General features: G+C 37.0%; 1 protein-coding gene across 3 annotated transcripts in view; it reads left to right on the plus strand.

Annotated features, from left to right (window-relative positions):
- FSTL5 (follistatin like 5) overlaps positions 1-22883 on the plus strand; it is an 873776-nt gene that overhangs the window by 659237 nt on the left and 191656 nt on the right. For all 3 annotated transcript variants that reach the window (XM_049906161.1, XM_049906162.1, XM_049906163.1), the window contains exons 8-9: positions 3627-3788; positions 8193-8327. In XM_049906161.1, the coding sequence (XP_049762118.1) occupies positions 3627-3788; positions 8193-8327 (297 nt within the window). The remainder of the gene's footprint in view (positions 1-3626; positions 3789-8192; positions 8328-22883) is intronic.

The following is a 22883-nucleotide window of genomic DNA, read 5'->3' on the forward strand; positions in this document are numbered from 1 at the left end:
TTAGTTTCTTTACTTTTCTGGTCTTTTAGGATGTAATGTTAAGTTATTGATTTGAGATCTTTCTTCTTTTTTATGCAGGCATTTTTACAGCTATATATTTCTTTCTGAGTACTGCTCTGGCTGCATGCCCTAAGTTTTGTTATGTAGTGTTTTTTATTTCATCTGTTCTAAGGTAGTTTCCAGTTTTCTTTGTTATTTCTTCTTTGACACATTGCTTGCTTAACAGCATGGTTTGCTTAATTTCCATATACTTTTGAATTTTTCAGTTTTAATTCTGTAATTGATTTCTAGTTTCACTTCATTGTGGTAGAAGATACTTTGTATGACTCAATTTTTTAAAATTTATTTTGATTCATTTGTGACCTATCGTAAGTTATATTCTGAAGAATGTTCATGTGTTCTTCAGAAAAAAAGCGTTTTCTGCTTTGGTTTATAGTGCTGCTCAAGTCCTCTGCTTCTTTACTCACCTCTGCCTGGTTGCTCTATCCATTATTAAAAGTGGAGTATTGAAGTCTTCAACTGTTATTGTAACTATTTCTCCCTTCAATTCTATCAGTTTTTACTTCACATACTTTGGGGTTCTATTGTTAAGTGGGAACACTGGTGGCACAGTGGTTAAGAGCTATGGCTGCTAACCAAAAGTTCAGCAGTTTGAGTCCACCAACCATTCTTTGAATATGCTATGGGGCAGTTCTTCCCTGCCCTGGAGGGTCACTATGGGTTGAGATGGACTTGACAGCAATGGGTTTGATTTTTTCATTGTTAGGTGAGGAGCTCTGGTGGCATAGCGATTAAGCACTCAACTGCTCACCAAAAGGTTGGCAGTTCAGAGCTAACAGCCACACCGTGGCAGAAAGATGTGGCAATCTGCTTCCATAAATATTTACAGCCTTGGAGACCCTATGGGACAGTTCTACTCAGTCCTTTAGGGTCGTTATGTGTTGGAATCCACTCAACAGCTGTGGCTTTTGATTTTGGGTTATTGTTATGTGTGTGCATCAATAACTGTTATATCTATTTGAAGGACTGACCCTTTAATCACCATGTGATATCCTTCTTTGTTACGTATAACAATTTTTGACTTAAAGTTTATTTTTTTCTAACATTAGTACAGCTACTCCAGCAGTTTTCTGATTACCAGTTTACATGGGATCTCTTTCCATCTTTGCATTTTCATCTTATTTGCATGGTTGGATCTAATGTGACCTATTATAGGCAGTATAAGTCCAACGTCTGTGCTTCCCAGAGACAGTTTTAATTTATATATATATATATATTTTTTTTTTTTTCCTGTATGGTGGTACAGATTCTTGTTTCTTTGTATACCTTGTAGTAATTTTTGCTTAAAAGTGGATATTTTGAATATTACAACGTGGCAACTCTGGAAATCAGATTTTCCTCACTCTCCAGGATCTCTTGTGGCTGGCTTGTTTATTTATTTATTTTTTGTCTACTAACATTTCTGCACGTATTCTGTAAGGACCATACTATTTGTCATTGTCATGGTGGTCAGCTAGTGATTCAATATCAATTTCCTTAAATGTCTGAAAAAACAAAAACAAGAAACAAACAGCAAAAGAAACTTCAAGTCTTTGTTGTTGGGAATGCCGTCGACACTCAGCCAGGCAGTTTAAAGCTCTGACTTACTCTTCACTTAATGCCTGTGCAGAGTCTGAAGGTCAGATAGAGAGATGAGATCTCAAGAGCCTTCCCAAGTCCCTTCTGTGATGCATGCGCCCACTGTTGGCATGCCTGTGGCCTACTAGATTCCAAGAAATATGTGGGAGCTTTTCAAGGCTCTTATTCCCCAATGTTTCTCATTCTCCAGTCTTTCCTCACAAGCTTTTCAGCTAGTCTATTATTTGCCCCACCTGTTAATTCCTTGCCAAAGGTGAAAGTTGCTAATGCATTTTACTTTAAATGTTTTAGCAAATGCCTTCTGGATCCCTGTCTCAGCCCTGAGAGATTTCCAAGATAGGCAAAGTAGAGGCAAGCACTGAGTTGTTGTTTCTGGAAGCCATTAAACCGTTCACAACAAAAACCACATTCTTTGAGATTAAGGCCCTTCTGCTCTGCTACGAGGAACCTGTGATAGAAGTGCAGGCTGTTTTCTTCAAAGATGCTACTGAGCTGGGGAGTCAGGGATGGGACCAGGGTGAGTTAAAATGGCACAAAGTTTTCTTACCTAGTTTTAGCTGTTTTTTTCCCCCCTCCTTGATTAAGCATTCAACAATTTTTTGTGAACTTTGGATTAGTTTCCAAACGTCCAATTAAGTTGATTCTGACAGTTTCTCCAGTTCAGTTTATTCGCTGTTTTACTGCACAATTTTTACAATTGTCACTCTTTGTCTTTCTTAATCTTGGCATATTTTTAATTGTAGAAGGTAGTAATTCTGTACAGTATCCCAGCATTTTAGTTTATCTGTTGTTTTCTTATTATTAATTAAGATTTTATATTCATTACTGTCAGGATTACACAAAAGTGATATTATATCCTCATTGCATCATATCAGGATTGCTAATTATACTAATTAATCCTTCTTTAACTTTACCATTCTTTATATATTACTTTACATGCTACAGTAAGGAGAAATTTCCCCTTGCTATTTATTTATTTATATGACTATGGGTGAATAGAGCCTTATTTTATTTAATTCCTTATACTCTTTTACCTTTTTTAATGCTCAAATTGCCATGCATTTGGCTAGTGAGAGCCCTTTCTATATTTGTGTGTATATGTATGTGTGTGTGTGAGTGTGCGTCCTTTTGATATGCCTCGGTTCTTTGAGAACTTCCTTAATTTCTGGGACAACAAAATAATTTAGGCTCATATTGTCCATTCCCTGATACAGTTCTGGAAGGAACACTGGTGCATTTTAATGAATGATGATATTTGGAAACTCAGAACTGCAGAAATATGTAACATCATTAAAAATACATTCTTAGAGGAAACTGAGTTTCTGTTAAAAATGGTGGTATAATTTGGAAATAGATAAGGATGATGGTTGAACAACATGATGAATGTAATTAATGTCCCTTAACTGTATATATGAAGATTGTTAAAATGTCAAATATTTGTTACATATGTATTTACTCCTATATATGTATGCATGTATATATATATTTATATATATATATATAAACACACCCACAAATACATATATATATAGAGAGAGCCCTGGTGGCATGGTGCTCAAATATATAAATATATATATACATGCATACATAAAAAAAAAAAACAAAATTTTTGTTTTTTTTTATGTATGCATGTATATATATATTTATATATATATATATAAACACACCCACAAATACATATATATATAGAGAGAGCCCTGGTGGCATGGTGCTCAAAAGTTCAGCTGCTAATGAGAAGGTTGGCAGTTCAAATTTACCAGCCACTCCTCGGAGATCCTATGGTGCAATTCCACTGTGTCCTACAGGGTCGCTATGAATCGGAATCAACTTGACAGCAATGGGGTTGGTTGGTTGGTGTATATACATACATATTTTATGTATATATTATTCACAATTTTCTCATAATGCAGTATTTATTGGTTTAGTTTTGGAAAAGCAAATGATAAATATTTTCATTAATTTACTTTCTTTTCCGTTCCTTTCTGCAGTTCCTCCAGTCATCCGTGTGTATCCAGAGAGTCAAGCTAGAGAACCTGGGGTGACTGCAAGTCTTAGGTGTCATGCAGAGGGCATCCCAAACCCTCAGCTTAGCTGGCTGAAGAATGGAATTGACATTACACCAAAGCTATCCAAGCAACTCACACTTCAAGGTGCCTTATCCTTGCATTTTTTAAGTGACCATATAAAATTGTTTTACTAAAATTTATAACCTATTTTTGCATTATTTGGTAAAAAGAAAAAATGAGTCTTGATGGCAACAGAATGGCATGAATATGAAAAAATATGTATTTTGTACTTAAGACAGTATATTTGAAATAGAATCCTTTCATACCTTTGCTGTTTTAAATAATAGTCTTGTCATAATGCTTAGTTATGTCATTATTTTGATGAGAGGCAAAATATTAAATTATGTGACTGTTAAATATTTGTCCATGAATTATAGCACGTATACTGAACAGGAAAATTGGATCTCGTCATAAATATATATATCTGAATGTTTAAACCTTTAGTGTTTAAATGATACAATAAAATATGTATTACAGAGGGTCTCAATAGTATAAAAACCTTTTTGTGAATGATTTGCAGCATACTTTGTAACTAAAGAGAGGATAAAATGAAAAAAAATCAGTTAAGTTTGTTTACATTCTTTTTTAAAGTTATGAAATTATTGCATTGTAAAAACCCAGTCACCCATAATATATAAAATATACTATATATTCTATTACTCTAATGTGTAGGCATCATTCAATTTTTCTACAGATTAGAGTAATGATAATTGCATGGGAAATGACAAACCAAAAAACTGTTTTTTAAGGCCCAATAATATACATAGTGCAAAAGCAGTTGCAGATAATATATGTTGATACAGTTAGTAAAAAAACAAACAAAAACACAAGCCTCATTTCCAATTTTAGAAGTAGCCCACATCAAGTCATCCTGCCTGAAATATCTGTTGAATAGGTATTATATTCCCTTCTTTGCCTTTAAAATTTTTCAACTCATACTACTGTAAAAGAATATATTTTCATTTTTTATTATTTCTATAAGCATAGGTTTCTTCTGTTATTCCATTTTAATGGTGACTACAAAAAAAACTTTTCAATATTTTTATCTATTTTTATAAGTCAAAGGAGACACCTCTGTGAAAATAGTCTTGAACCTTAAAACTTTAATCCGGTAAGTCACTATATAAATATAAGTAAGCCCAACAAATTTACATCCACTGCTCACATCTTCGGGTCTATAATCTGAGAAGAGGATTGGTCTGGTTAACAGAAGTTACAGTGAAGAAAATTTAAGTAACTTCTGGTTCTGCCATTTCTTGTCCATTTAATAGCAGTAAACCTTATTATGTAAGCATATAATATTTTTGTTTTTGAAATATATAGGAAAGCACATTTGGTGGATTGTTCCACACTGTACATTCAAAGAGTGGGAACCCTTGCAAAATGTGTATTGCCATTTTTAAAGACAGGACAAAACAGGTAAATGTGGGGGCAGTATGAAATAATGAAAGGGAGTGCAGAGCACAACGCAAGAGATAAATCTGGATGCATATGAGCAGGGAATTCTGTGTGAACTTGTGTATAATCGTACATTACCCTGGTGGCACAGTGGCTAAGAGCTACGGCCACTCTTCAGGAACCTTACGGAGCAGTTCTACTCTGTCGTATAGGGTCACTCTGAGTTGGAATGGACTCAACAGCAACGGTTTATTATTTATTTATTTTTATGGTTGTTTTCCTTGGCTGGTGTAAAGAGTTTGTGCTTGGCAACTAACCGAAAGGTGGATAGTTTGAACCCACCCAGCAGCCTGTGGAAGAAAGACTTAGCGAAGAAAGGCCAAGAAAACCCTGTGGAGCTCAATTCTACCTGTAACACATGGGATTGCCAGGAGTCAGAATTGACTTGATGGCAGTGTTTTTTATGTTTGTTTGTTTTGGTGTGTCGTTGTTTAAGTATTTATTCATTTATCAGAAGCTCCGTTCGTGTGTGAGGCCCAAGCCTAGACCCTGACAGAGTAACTACGGCAATGGATGAGAAGAACTAGGCATACTGTATGGATGAGCAGGAGTAAGAACCTGGACAAGCACACATAATTTATTAACAGCAAAATGAAGATCATTAATGCAAAGTGACTAAAAGCCAGCAAACTGGAAAGCGAAGAATGTAATAAAACAGTAGCAAAAGAATAGAGATTTTAAAGATGGGAAAAATGTTCAACAATTTCAGATGCATAGAGAGGCCAAGGAAGACATTGAGATGTGTCACAGATCAGGTCATCAATTTGTCACTGTGACATTTGGAGAACAGTATTCATAGCAATCGGGGTTCTGTGGGTTGAGAGATGAAAAGAAGGAAAGAAGTACAAAGATCTCTTTCCAGGGCCTAAAAAAAAAAAAAAAAAAAAAGGTTCTTAAAGGAAGATAAAAGAGAAAGTAGTAGCTGCTGGTTGGGAGGGTTAGGAATAATGGAGATACTCTTTTTCTTCTTGGAAAACTTAGGGGTTGTGGGAAGTGTTAGTGGAAAGAGAGTGTTGGAGGTACTGGGGCGGGGGGGTGAAGGATGTGAGAGTGGTAGAAATCAACAAGACAGGATGGACAGTTTGCCTGGAAAAGAAACAGAGAGAAAGCCTCCTTTGAGCAGTGAATGTAGGGAAAGGCGTAGACGGTAAGAGGAAGTTTTGGGATTACTTTCTGATCACTTCTATATATTTCATGATTTAAAGAGCAAGGTGACATAGAGTAAGGAAGTTAATTTTGTTGTGGGAAACATGAAACAAGGAGTAAAGGTTTTAAATAAAAATGAAGTAAGATAGGAAAGACATCTGACTGTCAAAGTCAAGTGGAAGAAATATCAAGGAATTAAAAATTCTGCAAGTTAAAAGTGGATTTGCCTGTTGGAAATGTACTATGGTACGGTCTCGTAAAGCACTCTAAGAACTAGATGCAGGGACACCAGGCACAGAGGTGCATTAGATTATTCCTCTTTGGAAGCTAGGAAGGCAGGAATGGCGGTGTGATAAATGGACACTGAAATTGGTGCTTCTGGCAAGAGAATGGAAATCATTTAAGCATGCTAGATTGTGTGAGGAAGGAGGGAAAGACAATGAATCACACGGGTTAGGAGAATATATACAAATCTTGGGAAGAGAGAATGTGAAGAAGGAATAAATCTATTTGAAGTTTCAAGATAATCTAGACAATGCAGGGTGTTGAGTGCATGGATCTTGAAAGAAAAGCTCTGTTTTGGAGAGAGCCATATTTCATTTAAACAGGGGGCTGATGCAGGGTTAAATACATTGTTCACTCTGTATCTTTTAAAGCAGGGGTCTGTAGACTGGGGGCCACAGACCAAATATGACTTGCTGCCTGTTTGTCTAAATAATGTATTTCAAAAAACAGACACACCCATTTATTTACTGTCTATGCCTGTTTTCATGCTACTTCAACCGAGTTGAGTAGTTACCCCAGACACTGTTTTACAAAGCATGGAATTGTTACTATTTAACATTTTACAGAAAAAAAGCTTGCCGATCCCCATTTTATAGTAGTGATTCTCAACAAAAGACTGAGGGATAGATAGGGGTGGGCAGTAAGCCCTGGGAAATTGAGAAAGAGGTTCAAGTCCTCTGAATGACTATCCCTCCTCCCCACACACCTTCTACCTCTGTATGTCTCGCCCACGTCCCCCTGAGCACCACCATTTCTTCAGAATGGCATTCACACCCGTAATAATTCACTCCCCACTTAAGTCTATTTCTCACCCTTGTCTCTCCAATATCAGCCACAAGTATTTTAGCTCCTATCTGTCACAGATAGTCACGTTCTATTTTGTTACACATGGTGCTTTTTTGGTGGGTTGCCCAGAACTCCCAACTAGAGAGCTGCACAAGTTCACCTTGGTCCTTTTCCAGTGCAACAAAACTCTATGATTATACACCTTGTGATAACGCTACCTAGGATTTCATGTGCCTGGTCCTGGCTCCCAGATGTCCAGAACTTCCAACTAGATAGCTACATAGGCTCATCCCATTCATTTCCTCTCCTAATAATTCCAGACACATAATAGGACCGCAGTAATAAGCTTGTTGGAAGGCCATAGTATTATCCTTGCATTAGGTAGCTCACTTAAGTTCTTTATGAAAATACCTTTTCATATGTATTCTGCTGTAAATGAACCATATTGGTATTACGTAAATCAGCTATAAAAGATTAGGACAAAATGGATTCTGAATATTATAAACATTTAAAATGAAATTATAGTTGTCAATATGAAATACTTCATATACAAGATAGAAAATGGATATAAAATATAAAGTGTGTGCATTTGATATATAATGTTGGGGCTGTCTGTAAAAGAATGACAGCAGCACCATTTATGAAACACATGGATGCTTCTGGAATAACTTGGCATGCCTGCAAAGCATGGAAGCAGGAAGAAGAACACTTTAATTAGGACAAGCCAAGAAAACTGTATGATTGTGTAATCAGAAAGCACTGTACCAAAGCTGAAATTGTAGTTTACAAGTTGCATTTGCTTTCTGTTTCCAGCAAATGGCAGTGAGGTTCACATAAGCAACGTGCGTTATGAAGATACAGGAGCATACACCTGTATAGCAAAGAATGAAGCAGGAGTGGATGAAGACATCTCTTCTCTGTTTGTGGAAGATTCTGCTAGAAAGACCCGTATGTATTAAACACAGACACACACACCAGGCTTAACTTCACAATGAAACTCCTGCAAAAAGCAAAGACACCAAAAAACTCCATGAAATCCAAAATACATGTAAGACAACAGTTTTCATATGTAGGAAAGAGAGGACTTTTGAAATATTTAAAGTAAATTTGGATTAAAAGACAAACATGATACTAGAATTTCTTTTTCGAGTGTCATATAGGATGTTTTCGGTCATTTCTTTTTTTCATCTGCTCATGCAAGAATGTTGTTTGCAGATCCCCCTTCCAATCTATTTTTTGGGACTCCAAGGCATATGCTCCCAAAATATACCCCAGGAGTATCCTTTGGGTGTTAGTAAATTAATATATTTCTTTTTCTGTTGGTGTCACTGAGCCAGCTGTATAGCAGTGCTTCTCTGCATCAGGCCCTAAGGTTCCTGCCACCATGAGATATTCACTGCCCCTGGTACCAACACCACTCAACGGGCAACTCTGAGTTTAGTGCTACAATCCACTGTCATCACTTCATTTGTCTCCTGAAGGGATAACAAAAACCCATGCTTCTTTTTTACTTACTACTTGACCTCTTAGGAGAAGGGATACAGATGTGGTAGAGATGCTAAGGGTCGATTTTTGGTAACAGCTGAATTTCTTAGAACTCAAAGCACTGCTAGAGTGTTTATCAAGTGAATTTTCTGAAGGGGCAAAGACACAGGCCTCCTCTTCCTGTGGTCCACCCAGCCCACACTATGGCTTGTTTAGGATTGATCTGTCCATATCTGGAGCTACTCTTCCCCTTGTACCATGCTCCTGAGTCTTAGTTGTCATGCCCATTCCCCTCTCCCATTAATCCACATATCTTTAGGGGCTCTCTTATTCTGAAGGTGCTCTAATTAGTTTGACATCCTGTTTCTCTGAATCCAAGTTTTTTTTTTTTTTAATAATTTTTATTGTGTTTTAAGTGAAAGTTTACAAATCAACTCAGTCTTTCACACAAAAACCCATACACAACTTGCTACATACTCCCAATTGCTTTTCCCCCATGAGACAGCCCGCTCGCTGCCTCCTCTCATTCTCTCTTTTCGTGACCATTTTGCCAGCTTCTAAGCTCCTCTACCCTCGCATCTCCCATCCAGGCAGGAGATGCCAACATTGTCTCAAGTGTCCACCAGAACCAAGTATCTCATGCCTCACCAGCATCCCTCTCCAACCAGTGCAATCCATGTCTGACGAACTGGCTTCAGGGATGTTTCCTGTAGCAGGCCAACAGAAGGTCTGGGGGCCATGATCACCAGGGTCCTTCCAGTCTCAGTCAGACCATTAAGTCTGGTCTTTTTATGAGAATTTGGGGTCTGCATCCCACTGTTCTCCTGCTCCCTCAGGGGTTCTCTGTTCTTTTCCCTGTCAGGAGTCATTGGTTGTGGCCAGGCACCATCTAGTTCTTCTGGTCTCAGGATGATGTAGTCTCTGGTTCTTGTAGCCCTTTCTGTCTCTTGGGCTCCTTATTATTTTGTGATCTTGGTGTTCATCATTCTCCTTTGATCCAGGTGGGTTGAGATTCACTGATGCATCTTAGATGGCCGCTTGTTAACATTTAAGACCTCAGACGCCACTCTTCAAATTAGGATGCAGAATGTTTTCTTAATAGATTTTATAATGCCAATTTACTTAGAGGCCCCCTGAAACCATGGTCCCCAAGCCCCTTCCCCTGCTTCGCTGACCTTCGGAGTATTCAGTTTATTCAGGAAACTGCTTTGGTTTACTTCAATTGTGCTGACCTCCACTGTGTTGAGTGTTGTCCTTCCCTTCACCCAAAGTAGTTCTTGTCTACTCTCTATTTAGTAAATACCCTTATCCCACTCTCCCTCCCTCCCCACTCTCATAACCATAAAAGAGTGTGTTCTTCTCAGTTTAAACCATTTCTCAAAATCTTATAATAGTGGTCTTATACAATATTTGGCCTTTGCAACTGACTAATTTCACTCAGCGTAATGCCTTCCAGGTTTCTCCATGTTATGAAATGTATAGTATGCGTAGTATTCCATTGTGTGAATATACCATAATTTGTTTATCCATTCATCCATTGATGGGCACATTGGTCGCTTCCATCTTTTTGCTATTGTAAACAGTGCTGCAATAAACATGGGAGTGCATATATTTGTTCTTGTAAAGGCTCTTATTTCTCTAGGATATATTCTGAGGAATGGGATTACTGAGTCATATGGTAGTTCTATTTCTAGCTTTTTAAGGAAGCACCAAATCTATTTCCAAAGTGGTTGTACCATTTGACATTCCCACCAGCAGTGTTTAAGTGTTCCAATCTCTGCACGGCCTCTCCAACATTTATTATTTTGTGTTTTCTGGATTAATGCCAGCCTTGTTGGAGTGAGATGGAATCTCACTGTAGTTTTGATTTGCATTTCTCTAATGACTAGTGATCGAGAGCATTTCCTCATGTATCTGTTAGCTGCTTGAATGTCTTCTTTAGTGCAGTGCCTGTTCATATCCTTTGCCCATTTTTTAATTGGGTTGTTTGTCTTTTTGTGGTTGAATTTTAGCAGAGTCATGTAGATTTTAGAGATCAGGCATTGGTCAGAGATGTCGTAGCTGAAAATTTTTTCCCAATCTGTAAGTGGTCTTTTTACTCTTTTGGTGAAGTCTTTAGATGAATGTAGGTGTTTGATTTTTAGGAGCTCCCAGTTATCTGCTTTCTCTTCAGCATTTTTAGTAATGTTTTGTATTCTGTTTATGCCATGTATTAGGGCTCCTAACGTTTTCCCTATTTTTCCTTCCATGATCTTTATCGTTTTAGATTTTATGTTTAAGTCTTTGATCCACCTGGAGTTAGTTTTTGTGCATGGTGTGAGGTATGGGTCCTGTTTCATTTTTTTTCAGATGGATATCCAGGTATACTAGCACCATTTGTTAAAAAGACTGTCTTTTCCCCAATTAACTGACACTGGGCCTTTGTCAAATATCAACTGCTCATATGTGGGTGGTTTTATATCTGGATTCTCAATTCTGTTCCATTAGTCTATGTGTCTGTTGTTGTACCAGTACCAGGCTATTTTGACTACTGTGGTGGTATAAAATGTTCTAAAATCAGGTAGAGTGAGACCTCCCACTTTCTTCTTATTTTTCAGTAATGCTTTTACTTATCCGGGGCTTCTTTCCCTTCAATATGAAGTTGGTGATTTGTTTCTCCATCTCTTTAAAAAAGTCATTGGAATTTGGATTGGAAGTGCATTGCATATTTAGATGGGTTTTGGTAAAATAGACATTTTTACAATATTAATTCTTCCTATCCACAAGCAAGGTATGTTTTTCCACTTATGTAGGTCCCTTTTGGTTTTTTGCAGTTTTTTTTTTTACCTTACTGTTTTCTTTGTATAGGTCTTTTATATCTTTGGTAAGGTTTATTCCTAAGTATTTTATCTTCTTGGGCACTACTGTGAATAGTATTGATGTGGTGATTTCCTCTTCGATGTTCTTTTTGTTGATGTAGAGAAATCCAACTGATTTTTATATGTTTATCTTGTATCCTGATACTCTGTTGAACTCTTCTATTAGTTTCAGTAGTTTTCTGGAGGATTCCTTAGGGTTTTCTGCGTATAAGATCATGTCATCTGCAAATAGAGATACTGTGACTTCTTCTTTGCCAATCTGGATGCCCTTTATTTCTTTGTCTAGACTATGCTCTGGCCAGGACCTCCAGCACGATGTTGATAAAGGGCATCCTTGTCTGGTTCCCATTCTCAAGGGAAATGCTTTCAGGCTGTCTCCATTTAGGGTGATGGTGGCTTTTGGCACTGTATCAATGCCCTTTATTATGCTGAGGAATTTTCCTTCTAGTCCTATTTCACTAGGAGTTTTTATCATGAATGGGTGTTGGACTTTGTCAAATGCATTTTCTGCGTCAATTGATAAAATTATGTATTCTTGTCTTTTGTTTATGCGGTGGATTACATTAATTGTTTTTCTAATGTTGAACCATCCTTGAATACCTGGTATAAATCCCACTTGGTCATCGTGGATTATTTTTTTGATATGTTGTTGAATTCTATTGGCCAGAATTTTGTTGAGGATTTTTGCATTTATGTTTATGAGGGATATAGGTCTGTAATTTTCTTTTTTTGTGTTGTCTTTAGCTGGTTTTGGTATCAGCGTTATGCTGGCTTCATAGAATGAGTTAGGTAGTATTCCTTCCTTTCCTATGCTTTGAAATACCTTCAGTAGTAGTGGTGTAAACTCTTCTCTGAAAGTTTGGTAGAACTCTGCAGTGAAGCTGTCAGGGTCAGGGCTTTTTTTTATTATTATTACCTTTTCAATCTCTTCTTTTGTTATGGGTCTATTTAGTTATTCTACTTCTGTTTTGTGTTAGTTTAGGTAGGTAGTGTGTTTCTAGGAATTCACCCATTTCTTCTAAGTTTTCAAATTTCTTAGAGTACAATTTTTAGTAGTAATGTGATGATTCTTTTAATTTCAGTTGGGTCTGTTGTGATATGGCCCATCACATTTTTTATTTGGGTTATTTGCTTCTTTTCCTGTATTTGTTTAGTTAGTCTGCCCAATCGTTTATCAATGTTGTTAATTTTTTCAAAGAACCAGCTTTTGTCCTTGTTAACTCTTTCAATTGTTTTTCTGTTCTCTAATTCATTTAATTCTGCTCTAATTTTTATTATTGCTTTCTTCTGGAGCCTGATGGTTTCTTTTTTGCTCTCTTTCCATTTGTTCATGTTGTAGGGACAGTTCTCTGATTTTGGCTCTTTCTTCTTTACATATGTGTGCGTTTATTGATATAAATTGACCTCTGAGCATTGCTTTCGCTGTGTCCCAAAAGTTTTGATAGGAAGTGTTTTTAGTCTCATTGAATTCTATGAATTTCTGTATTTCATCTCTAATGTCTTCTATAACCCAGTCTTTTTTGAGCAGGGTATTGTTCAGTTTCCAAGTATTTGATTTCTTTTCCCTGATTTTTCTGTTATTGATTTCTACTTTTACGGCCTTATGGTCTGAGAAGATGCTTTGTAATATTTTGATGTTTTGGATTCTGCAAAGGCTTATTTTATGACCTGATATGTGATCTATTTTAGAGAATGTTCCATGTGCACTAGAAAAAAAAGTATACTTTGCAGCTGTTGGGTGGAGTGTTCTGTATAAGTCTATGAGGTCAAGTTGGTTGATTGTAGCAATTAGATCTTCCATGTCTCTATTGAGTTTCTTACTGGATGTCCTATCCTTCACCAAAAGTGGTGTGTTGAAGTCTCCTACTATAATCTTGGAGGTGTTTATCTCACTTTTCAATTCTGTTAGAGTTTGTTTTATGTATCTTGCAGCCCTGTCACTGGGTGCATAAATATTTAATATGGTTATATCTTCCTGATAAATTGTCCCTTTAATCATTATGTAGTGTCCTTCTTTATCCTTTGTGGTAGATTGAACTTTAAAGTCTATTTTGTCAGAAATTAATATTGCCACTCCTGTTCTTTTTTGATTGTTGTTTGCTTGATATATTTTTTCCATCCTTTGAGTTTCAGTTTGTTTGTGTCTCTAAGTCTAAGATGTGTCTCTTGCAGGCAGCATATAGATGGTTCGTGTTTTTTTACCCAATCTGCAACTCTCTGTCTATTTATTGGTGCATTTAGTCCATTTACATTGAGCGTAATTATAGATAAGTATGCGTTTAATGCTGTCATTTTGATGCCTTTTTTTGTGTGTTGTTGACAATTTCGTTTTGCCAGTTACTTTTTTGTGCTGAGTTTTTCTTTGTAGAATATGTGTTCCTTCTTTTCATAGTAGTTGATTTTATTTTTGCTGAGTCGTTATGTTTAGCTTGGTTTTTATTTTGAAGTATGGAATTGTTAGACCTCTTTGTGGTTACCTTAATATTTACCCCTATTTGACTAAGTGAAAACCTAACTTGTATCACCTTGGTTTCCTCTCCATATGGAAGTTCTATGCATCCTATATTTAGTCCCTCTTTTCTGACTAGTGTAATCTTTTACATAATGACATCAATGATTCCCTGTTTTTAGCATTTTTTTTATTAATCTTTTATTGTTTTTGTGATTTCCCTATCTGACTTGAAATCAGGATGTTTTGTTTTGTGAGCTTGAGTTGTGTTGGTATCTGATACTGTTGATTTTCTGACCAAAGAATTTCCTTTAGTAATTCTTGCAGTTTTGGTTTGGTTTTTGCAAATTCTTTAAGCTTGTGTTTCTCCGTAAATGTCTTAATTTCACCTTCATATTTGAGAGAGAGTTTTGCTGGATGTATGATTCTTGGCTGACAGTTTTTCTCTTTCAGTGCTCTGTATATGTTATCCCATTGTCTTCTTGCCTGCATGGTTTCTGCTGAATAGTTTGAATTTATTCTTATTGATTCTCCTTTGTAGGTGACTTTTCATTTATCCTTGGCTGCTTTTAGAATTTTCTCTTTCTCTTTGGTTTTGGCAAGTTTGATGATAATATGTCTTGGTGATTTTCTTTTTGGATCTATCTTGTATGGGATTAGATGAGCATCTTGGCTAGATATCCTTTCATCTTTCACAATGCCAGGGAAGTTTTCTGCCAACAGATTTTCAACTGTCCTCTCTGTATTTTCTGTTATCCCTCCCTGTTATGGAGCTCCAATCACATGCAAGTTATTCTTGATAGAGTCCCACATGATTCTTAGGGTTTCTTCATTTTTTAAAATTCTTTTGTCTGATTCTTCTTCAACTATATTGGTGTCAATTGCCTTATCCTCCAGTTCCACCACTCTGCATTCCAATTCCTCGATTCTGCTCCTCTGACTTCCTATTGTGTTGTCTAATTTTGTAATTTTATTGTTAATCTTTTGGATTTCTGAATGCTGTCTCTCTATGGATTCTTGCAGCTTATTAATTTTTTCACTATGTTCTTGAATAATCTTTTTGATTTCTTCAACTGCTTTATCAATATGTTCCTTGGCTTTTTCTGTAGATTGCCTTATTTCATTTTTGAGGTCATCCCTGATGTCCTGAAGCATTCCGTATATTAGCTTTTTATATTCTACATCTGAAAATTCCAGGAATGTATCTACATTCAGGAAAGATTTTGATACTTTGATTTGGGGGTTTGTAGAAGCAATCATGGTCTGCTTCTTTATGTGATTTGATATCTACTGCTGTCTCCAAGCCATCTCTAAGATATTGTGATGTTTTCTTTTATATTTGCTCACTGAGTCTTATCTTCTTGTTTTGTTTTGTTACAATACACCCGGATGAGCTACTAGATTGTGCTATCTTGATTGCTGTAGTTTTTAAATTACTTATGTCCTCTTACCAGCTGGTCTGAGCTGTTACCAGGTATATAAGCATATGAGTCCATTCACTATTCTTGAATGGAATCAGCTCAGGTGTCCTGATAGCTGGCCACCTAGTGTGTGGTGGAGGCTCTCACCTATTATCTTAGAGGAGTAGTGGTGATGGTTGTACATAGCAGTTTCTATTAGTGGCAGGGTCACACTTTGAGGAGGGCAGGATGCTGACAGCCTTCCCCCAAGTGTCAGTGAGGTAGGAGTGGCTCTATTCTCTAGAGCGCTCTGGTGGGTGGGCTCTGCAGCTGTACCTTAGGCATCCAATGCTTGTACCTCTATAGATTGGTAGGCGTCACTATTCTCAGTCCCCTTTAGCAGGTGGCTAGGTGGTATGGGTAGAGCCTCAGGCCTCAGTTCACTGGTGTGGATCAGCAAGGGCTCTTTTTAATTTTTTTATAGAGTTAGCTCACCTCCAAAACTTGCCTTTCCACTTCTCAGCTAAAGCAATTACAGTCCGATCTCTATCAGAATCGCCTTTGCATTATAATAGCCACCTGGTTACCTGCAGGGATGAAAGCCAAACTGTGGGTCTCTTATGCCTGGTTGGAGCTGGTTCTGTTTTTTGTTCCAGTTTAGGGAAGTCAGGGGAGGATTTTTCCTTTGATTGTTAAATGCTGCTTTTCTCAGGCTAGGAGAATGGGTTCAAAAAGAAAGAAGAAAAAAAAGCTGCAATTCACTTCACTCTCTGGCCCAGGGAATTCCAATGTTAATGAAGCATGCTGTGGCAGGGAGGGGAAGGATCAGATAGTTAGTAGAGAGTAGCACAGCAAGATAGACAAAGTTACTTATATTGTTTCGTATGGACTATTTTTTCTGAGATTCTGGAGGGGTGTGTAGCTTGTGTGTGCTGGCTGGTTCCCCACTGAGACTGCCCCAGAGTTTTAGGGCTGCGTCCCGTGCTCCCACTGTCTCAGAAAGCTGCAATCAGCTCCTCCATGCTTAGTCCAAAGCCCAGCGCCAAGGTTTCCTGTCTGGGATGCTGCGCTCCAGGCTCCAAAACCAGTCGCTGCTTCCCCGTGGTTTTTCATTTGCCTGTCAGCCACATCGGTGTGCAGCCTGCATGCACTGGCTGCATCCCCTCTGAGGTTGTTCCCGAGGGTTAGGCCTGCGTCCGTGCTTGCCCTGTCTCAGTAAGCCACAATCAGCCCCACCACTCTGGCACCATGGAACCATGAGGGCTCAAGGCTGCGGCGTGGCACACTGGCTCCAGAAGTGGTCGCTGTTTCAGCATGTGGCTTTTTGCTCCCCTGTCACTCAGGTCAACCCCTTAGTTCTGTGTTTGATGGTCGGGGTTTGTAGATTGTCCTGTATGTAATCAATTCACTTGTTTTTTCCGAGTCTTTGTTGCAAAAGGAATAAGCAGAAGCTTCTACCTAGTCAGCCATCTTGGTCCTGCCTCTGAACCCAAGTTTTGAATGTTGAAGCATTGTCCTAGAAATCTTCTTAAAAAGAAAAAAAGTTTTTTTTTTTTTTTTCTTATTCCCCTTTAAATCAGTGGGTACATATAGATATAATTGGACCCTACGGGAAAGCGGGATCTCACCCAGGCCCCAACTCCTCGTGTATCTGCATCTGTGTTTGATGTTGTTAGGGTAATAACCATCATTATAAACATATACTTAATAAGAAAATTCTTACGGTAGACAAAGAAAAACAAAAGTTGGATTTCGAAAACTGGGTAATGTCCATTAAAATTTCTTTATTCGATTCCTTTTATCTGTTTCTACTAAATACCAATTTTCAGTTTGCCTTGCTTAAAATTAATTTTGGTTGATAAATAATTAAAAAAATAGTTTTGTTTGTCCTTTATGATTCCATTTGTGAAGCAGATTTAAATTGCAAACCTGAACTCTGATTTTCCTTTAATTTTGTTGTATATTTTCATAATTACATTGAAGGACCTAGACAGTTTCTTTAATCAATGAATCACTACCTACCAGCATGTAAATTTCAGCAAATATTTAGAACAAGACAATATAATTTTAATCATATGTTTAGTCTTATATATATAAGTTGTTTAATTATGAAAAGTCTGAAATCATGATTTCACTGTAACTTATTTATTTTAAACTCTCACAGATCAAAGTAATATATTTCAAATACATATATAGAGAGATTGTATGTTAGAAGTATGCTATTAAAATCAAAAGTAGCTTTTTTATGACATACAGCAGTGTATGTCATACTACGTCTATGTTTATGAATCTTACACAATATCTCATTAGGGAGGAATAATGCAAATAAAATGTTTGGAGAGTTTTCTTCTAAGTCTGGAAGCAAGTGTTTACAGATGTTACTTATATATTTAATTTATGTGACTTCTTTAAGGATCAAAATTGAAAATTGAACTAATTTTAGTGGTAGCCCAAAAGTCTTAAGCATTTATTTTTCATTTTTGTATTCTACTCTCTCATAACCCAGTGCCGTCGAGTCAATTCCGACTCATAGCGACCCTATAGTCTTACATATATTACTTCTTTGGAATAACAGATTTTACCTTTTATTATTAATGCTCCTTTATTTTTCCTACTTTCTTATTCTATACATTTGCTACCCTGGTAATTGAGAAAATAACATATACACTGGCATTGATTAAAGTGCCCATTTTTTAAAAAACTTGTATACATAATTATTCCTAAGACAATACTAAATAAGTAAGCTAAACTGAGTAGATTATTGAAAAACAAGGACTTTTGTAAATCTGTATCTTAAGAATTAGTCTGGTTTTCTTTTAATTACACCATGGACACAAATTAACATTAACTATAATTTTTTTTTTTTTTTATAGAAGGCAAATTTTTATTTTGACTGATAGGTAATATAAAATAAAAATAATAGCCAGTCACAGACCCAGGGAAGGTTTTACTTTCCTTGTTTATACATATTAAGCATTATCAACTTGTTCACATTCATCAAAAATAGTATTAGAAGACTATTTTCCTTTTAGTACTAGTGGGACATGATATACATTCAAAAACAGGTTGGTATAATAGAAGAGCATGAATTTAGGAGTGGGGGATTTTTGCAGTCATTGCTCTACCAGGTTGACAGCTCTGTCATTCGGAGCTGTTACATAAGCACTCTGAGCTTTACTTTCCTGATCTGTAATACGGAGTTGTAAAAATGGCTTGCGGTCACTGTCTGACCCCCTCCAACTGACAAGGGGGAAGGCGAACCAAGATCAACAGCCCATGGCTGACTCCCATGAGGTGGAAGACAGACAAAGGTCCTCTCTCTGCCACCCTTACTAATTCTGACACCAAGCATCCCTGACACAGCACTCTCTACTACTCTCCTGGGTTTGATATTTGTTTTAATGGCCATACAGAACTCACAGACCATACTTGCAATTATGGGATTTATTAAGAAAGTACCAGTTACAATTCAGGCTCAAGAACACTCAGGATACGGTTCTTCCACCAGGATAGCCTCTCCCCAGCTGTGCTCACAGGCATGCCTCTCCCTGCTCTGCAGTCTCTGCCTGCAAGCATTCAGCTTTCTCTCTCCATAGGCCGGGAAGCCCATCGTGCTGTCTCCTGCTGCCAGACCTCTGCTGCTGGGTCTCTCCTTCTTTCATGGTGATGGCCTCCTCCTCTCTGCTCTGGAATTGGCTCTTTTTAAGGCAAAACTGACCAATCCCCTTCATAGACCACAATTACCCTCTCACACAGTCACCTGGGTGGGAGTTACAAGACCATGGCTAGAAGGCCACACCAAAAAGTAAATAACTGTACCGCAGGAGTAAACAATACCTTACTCTGTAGTGAATATGAGTTTTCTCTGCACATTATAAATAAAGCAGTTATTATGGTACTAGACAGAAAGTAGTTCTTCTTCTGACCCATATTTATTTACTATAAATAATTTTCTTATTTCTTGCTAGAAGCATGGACAAAAATCATAGATTAAAAAGCTCCTGCAGTACCCAGCAATTGATAGAACTCAGAGAGTTTCCAAATGAATGAAGAACATAGGCACAGATAAGCCACCTGCCTTTGAGTTGATTCTGACCCGACGTGTGTCAGAGAAGAAGAATTATGCTCCGTAGGAATTTCAATAGTTGAGTTTTCAACAGTAGAATGCCAGACCTTTTTTCCAAGGCACCTCTTAGTGGACTTCATCCTATAGCCTTTCAGTTAGTAGCCAAACTTTTTAACTGTTTGCACAACCCAGGGGATTCATAGATAGAAACACAGATATAGGTATAACTAAATGTGGGGTGTATGGGCATCTATATTATTATGTACACAAATATAAAATGTCAATATTGCTATTAAAATTAACAAAAATAATAACTGACTAAGTTGATTCAAACGAACATTTGCCTAATTGTAGATATTGGGAATTTTAATAAAGATCAAAATCTTTTGCCCAATTCTAGTTTTTTATCACAGAGTCAAAACAGAAGGTACACTTTAGTTTTTCTATACACTGAGTCAGCTCATACTTCTATTTTATTTTTAACATTCTTGTTTAATGCCTTTTTCTTCTGTTTTCTTTTTGAAAGATGCAGGGAAGAGAGGTTTTAAATCCCATGCAGACAGCAATAAAAATGGGGGAAGATTTACAGCTTTGGGGCTAAATGACACAACACAGACTTGCTTTGTTTAGCTTCAGCTTTGGAGTAAACATCCAGCTATTCCTCCACATAATAGAGGACTCACAGCAGTCTCAATCACATTTTTTTCTTACTCTATGTTTTCAAGATAAGATTCTGTTGAGCACAATGATTCATGTAAAACATCACACCATGAAGGAGTTTGCTTTTGCTTGTACTCCACTCTTTGAGTAGAAGAACCTTTACAGTGAACAACTATGCCAACACGCTGCACTGGCAGTTTCCACATGTAGCGAATTGCACTACAAAAAACAACAAAAACCCAAAAACTCCAAAATAATATACTCCACTGTTATATTAGGGACTGAGTTTGATAGCTAAGATTTTATGGAGTGATATATAAAAACAACAACAACAATAACCCTCGGCCGTCGACTCGATTCCAACTCATAGCGACTCTATAGGACATAGTAGAATTGCCCCATAGAGTTTCCAAGGAGCGCCTGGTGGATTCGAACTGCCAACCTTTTGGTTAGCACCTGTGGCACTTAACTACTATGCCACCAGAGTTATATAGGGAGGATTTAAATACAAAGAACAGTAGAAATGGCTCACAGGGAACTATGTGTTAGTTGTAACAGAGAGTAGAAGATGGTATGAAATATATGGAGGAGGGGAAGGTTGGAAGAGGCAGTATGTGATTTATTTGAATTTTTTGCACATAGCATAAGCATTTAACATATTTCCATTATCAAGAGGAGTCAATTTCCATCGAGATGATAATGATTCATCTTTAAGATTAAGGTAAATAAAACAATATGAAAGTAAACAGCTATTGAAAGCTTTTAAACTATTGGCTGCATTCAACACTGAGTACAGATTCTATCATACCTTTCTAGGATTTTAGTAAATATGATTTATCCAGCTTCTGGCAAATATTGGAATATACTTCTAAATATACAGCTATTTTTTTTTCTTTATACTTTTATACTTTCTTTTTAGCATTATTATACTTTTATACTTTCTTTTTAGCATTGTCACAAACAATGCTACAGTTGGAAATAGTGGGCCAGGGCAACAATCTTTACTTGAGAATCAATGTCAATAAATTAACACTGATTGAATATTATGAGCTATATACATATAATTCCTTGACATCGGTATTTTAAATGTGTTAAACTCTAAAACAGGATTGCTTGAATAAATGAATTCTATAAACATATAATGTCCACATATAAGTTAGTAATTATTATAAAAATACAGTGAGTGTAATTCACAATACAGAGATTTGGAAATATTGTAAAATGTAGCTACATGTACCAAAATATTTAAAAAAGATATATAAATACTTAAGAAATATATGACTGTTTTAGAAGTAGAAGGGGTCTTAAAATAGGTTAAACTGTGGTCTTTTTATATATAAGATAGTTCGAATGACATCACAAACTTTGGAAACAGATTCTAGTAATACAGGCAAATTAATTAACTTCTCTGGTCCTCGTTTGGAATCCCTGAGTGGTACAAATGGTTAATGTGCTTGGCTGCTGTCTGAAAGGCTGGAGGTTCAATGTACCCAGAGGTGCCTTGAATGAAAGGCCCGGTGATGTATTTCCTAAACATCAGCTATTGAAAACCTTATGGAGAACAGTTCTGCTCTGACACACATGGGTTGCCATGAGTCAGAGTCAACTCAACTGCAACTGTTTTTTTTTTTTTTTAGATTTAGTTCTAATTTGCTTCCTATTTTTAAAGAAAGGAGAAAATGCCTACTTCACAAGGGCTGTTGTATAGATGTAATTAGATTACTTGTGTAGGATCTTATGTTGACAGAGTCTGGGCAGATAGTGTAAATAGTGCAGCCTCTAAACAGGTATGGATGAAATCAATGCAGCAGTCATCAAATTAATATATTTTTTTATATTCAACAAGTTTAAGATAGGTAGAATAATTAGGAATAGGGATAAATCCACAATTAAAGATAAGGCAACATATATCACAGTCAAGGTGGAATTTTAATCCTGATGGTTTTTACTGAAGTACTAGAATCAAAAAGAGTACATACGGTGGGGCTTGCGAGATGCTGGAAGCTATGACATCAGTTTTCAAATACCAGCAGGGTCACCCATGGCGGACAGGTTTCAGCGGAGCTTCCAGACTAAGACAGACTAGGAAGAAGGACCTGGCAGTCTACTTCTGAAAAGATTTAGCCAGTGGAAACCTTATGAATAGCAGCAGAACATTGTCTGATATGGTGCCAGAGGATGAGCCCCTCAGGTTGAAGGAACTCAAAATGCGACTGGGGAAGAGTTGCCTCTTCAAAGTAAGGTCAACCTTAATGAGGGGAACAGAGTCAAACTTTTGGGACCTTCATTTGCTGATGTGGCACAACTCAAAATGAGAAAAAATAACTGCAAACATCCATTAATAATCGGAACCTAGAATGTGCTAAGCATGAATCTAGGAAAATTGGAAATTGTAAAAAATGAAATAGAACTCAAAAACATTGATATCCTAGGCATTAATAAGCTGAAATGGACTGGTACTGGTCATTTTGAATCAGACAATCATATGATCTACTATGCCGGGAATGACAACTTGAAGAGGAATGGTGTTGCATTCATCCTCAAAGAGAACATTTCAAGATTTATCCTGAAGTACAATGCTGTCAG

Source organism: Elephas maximus, chromosome 13 (assembly GCF_024166365.1).
Source record: "Elephas maximus indicus isolate mEleMax1 chromosome 13, mEleMax1 primary haplotype, whole genome shotgun sequence".
Lineage (NCBI taxonomy): Eukaryota > Metazoa > Chordata > Mammalia > Proboscidea > Elephantidae > Elephas > Elephas maximus.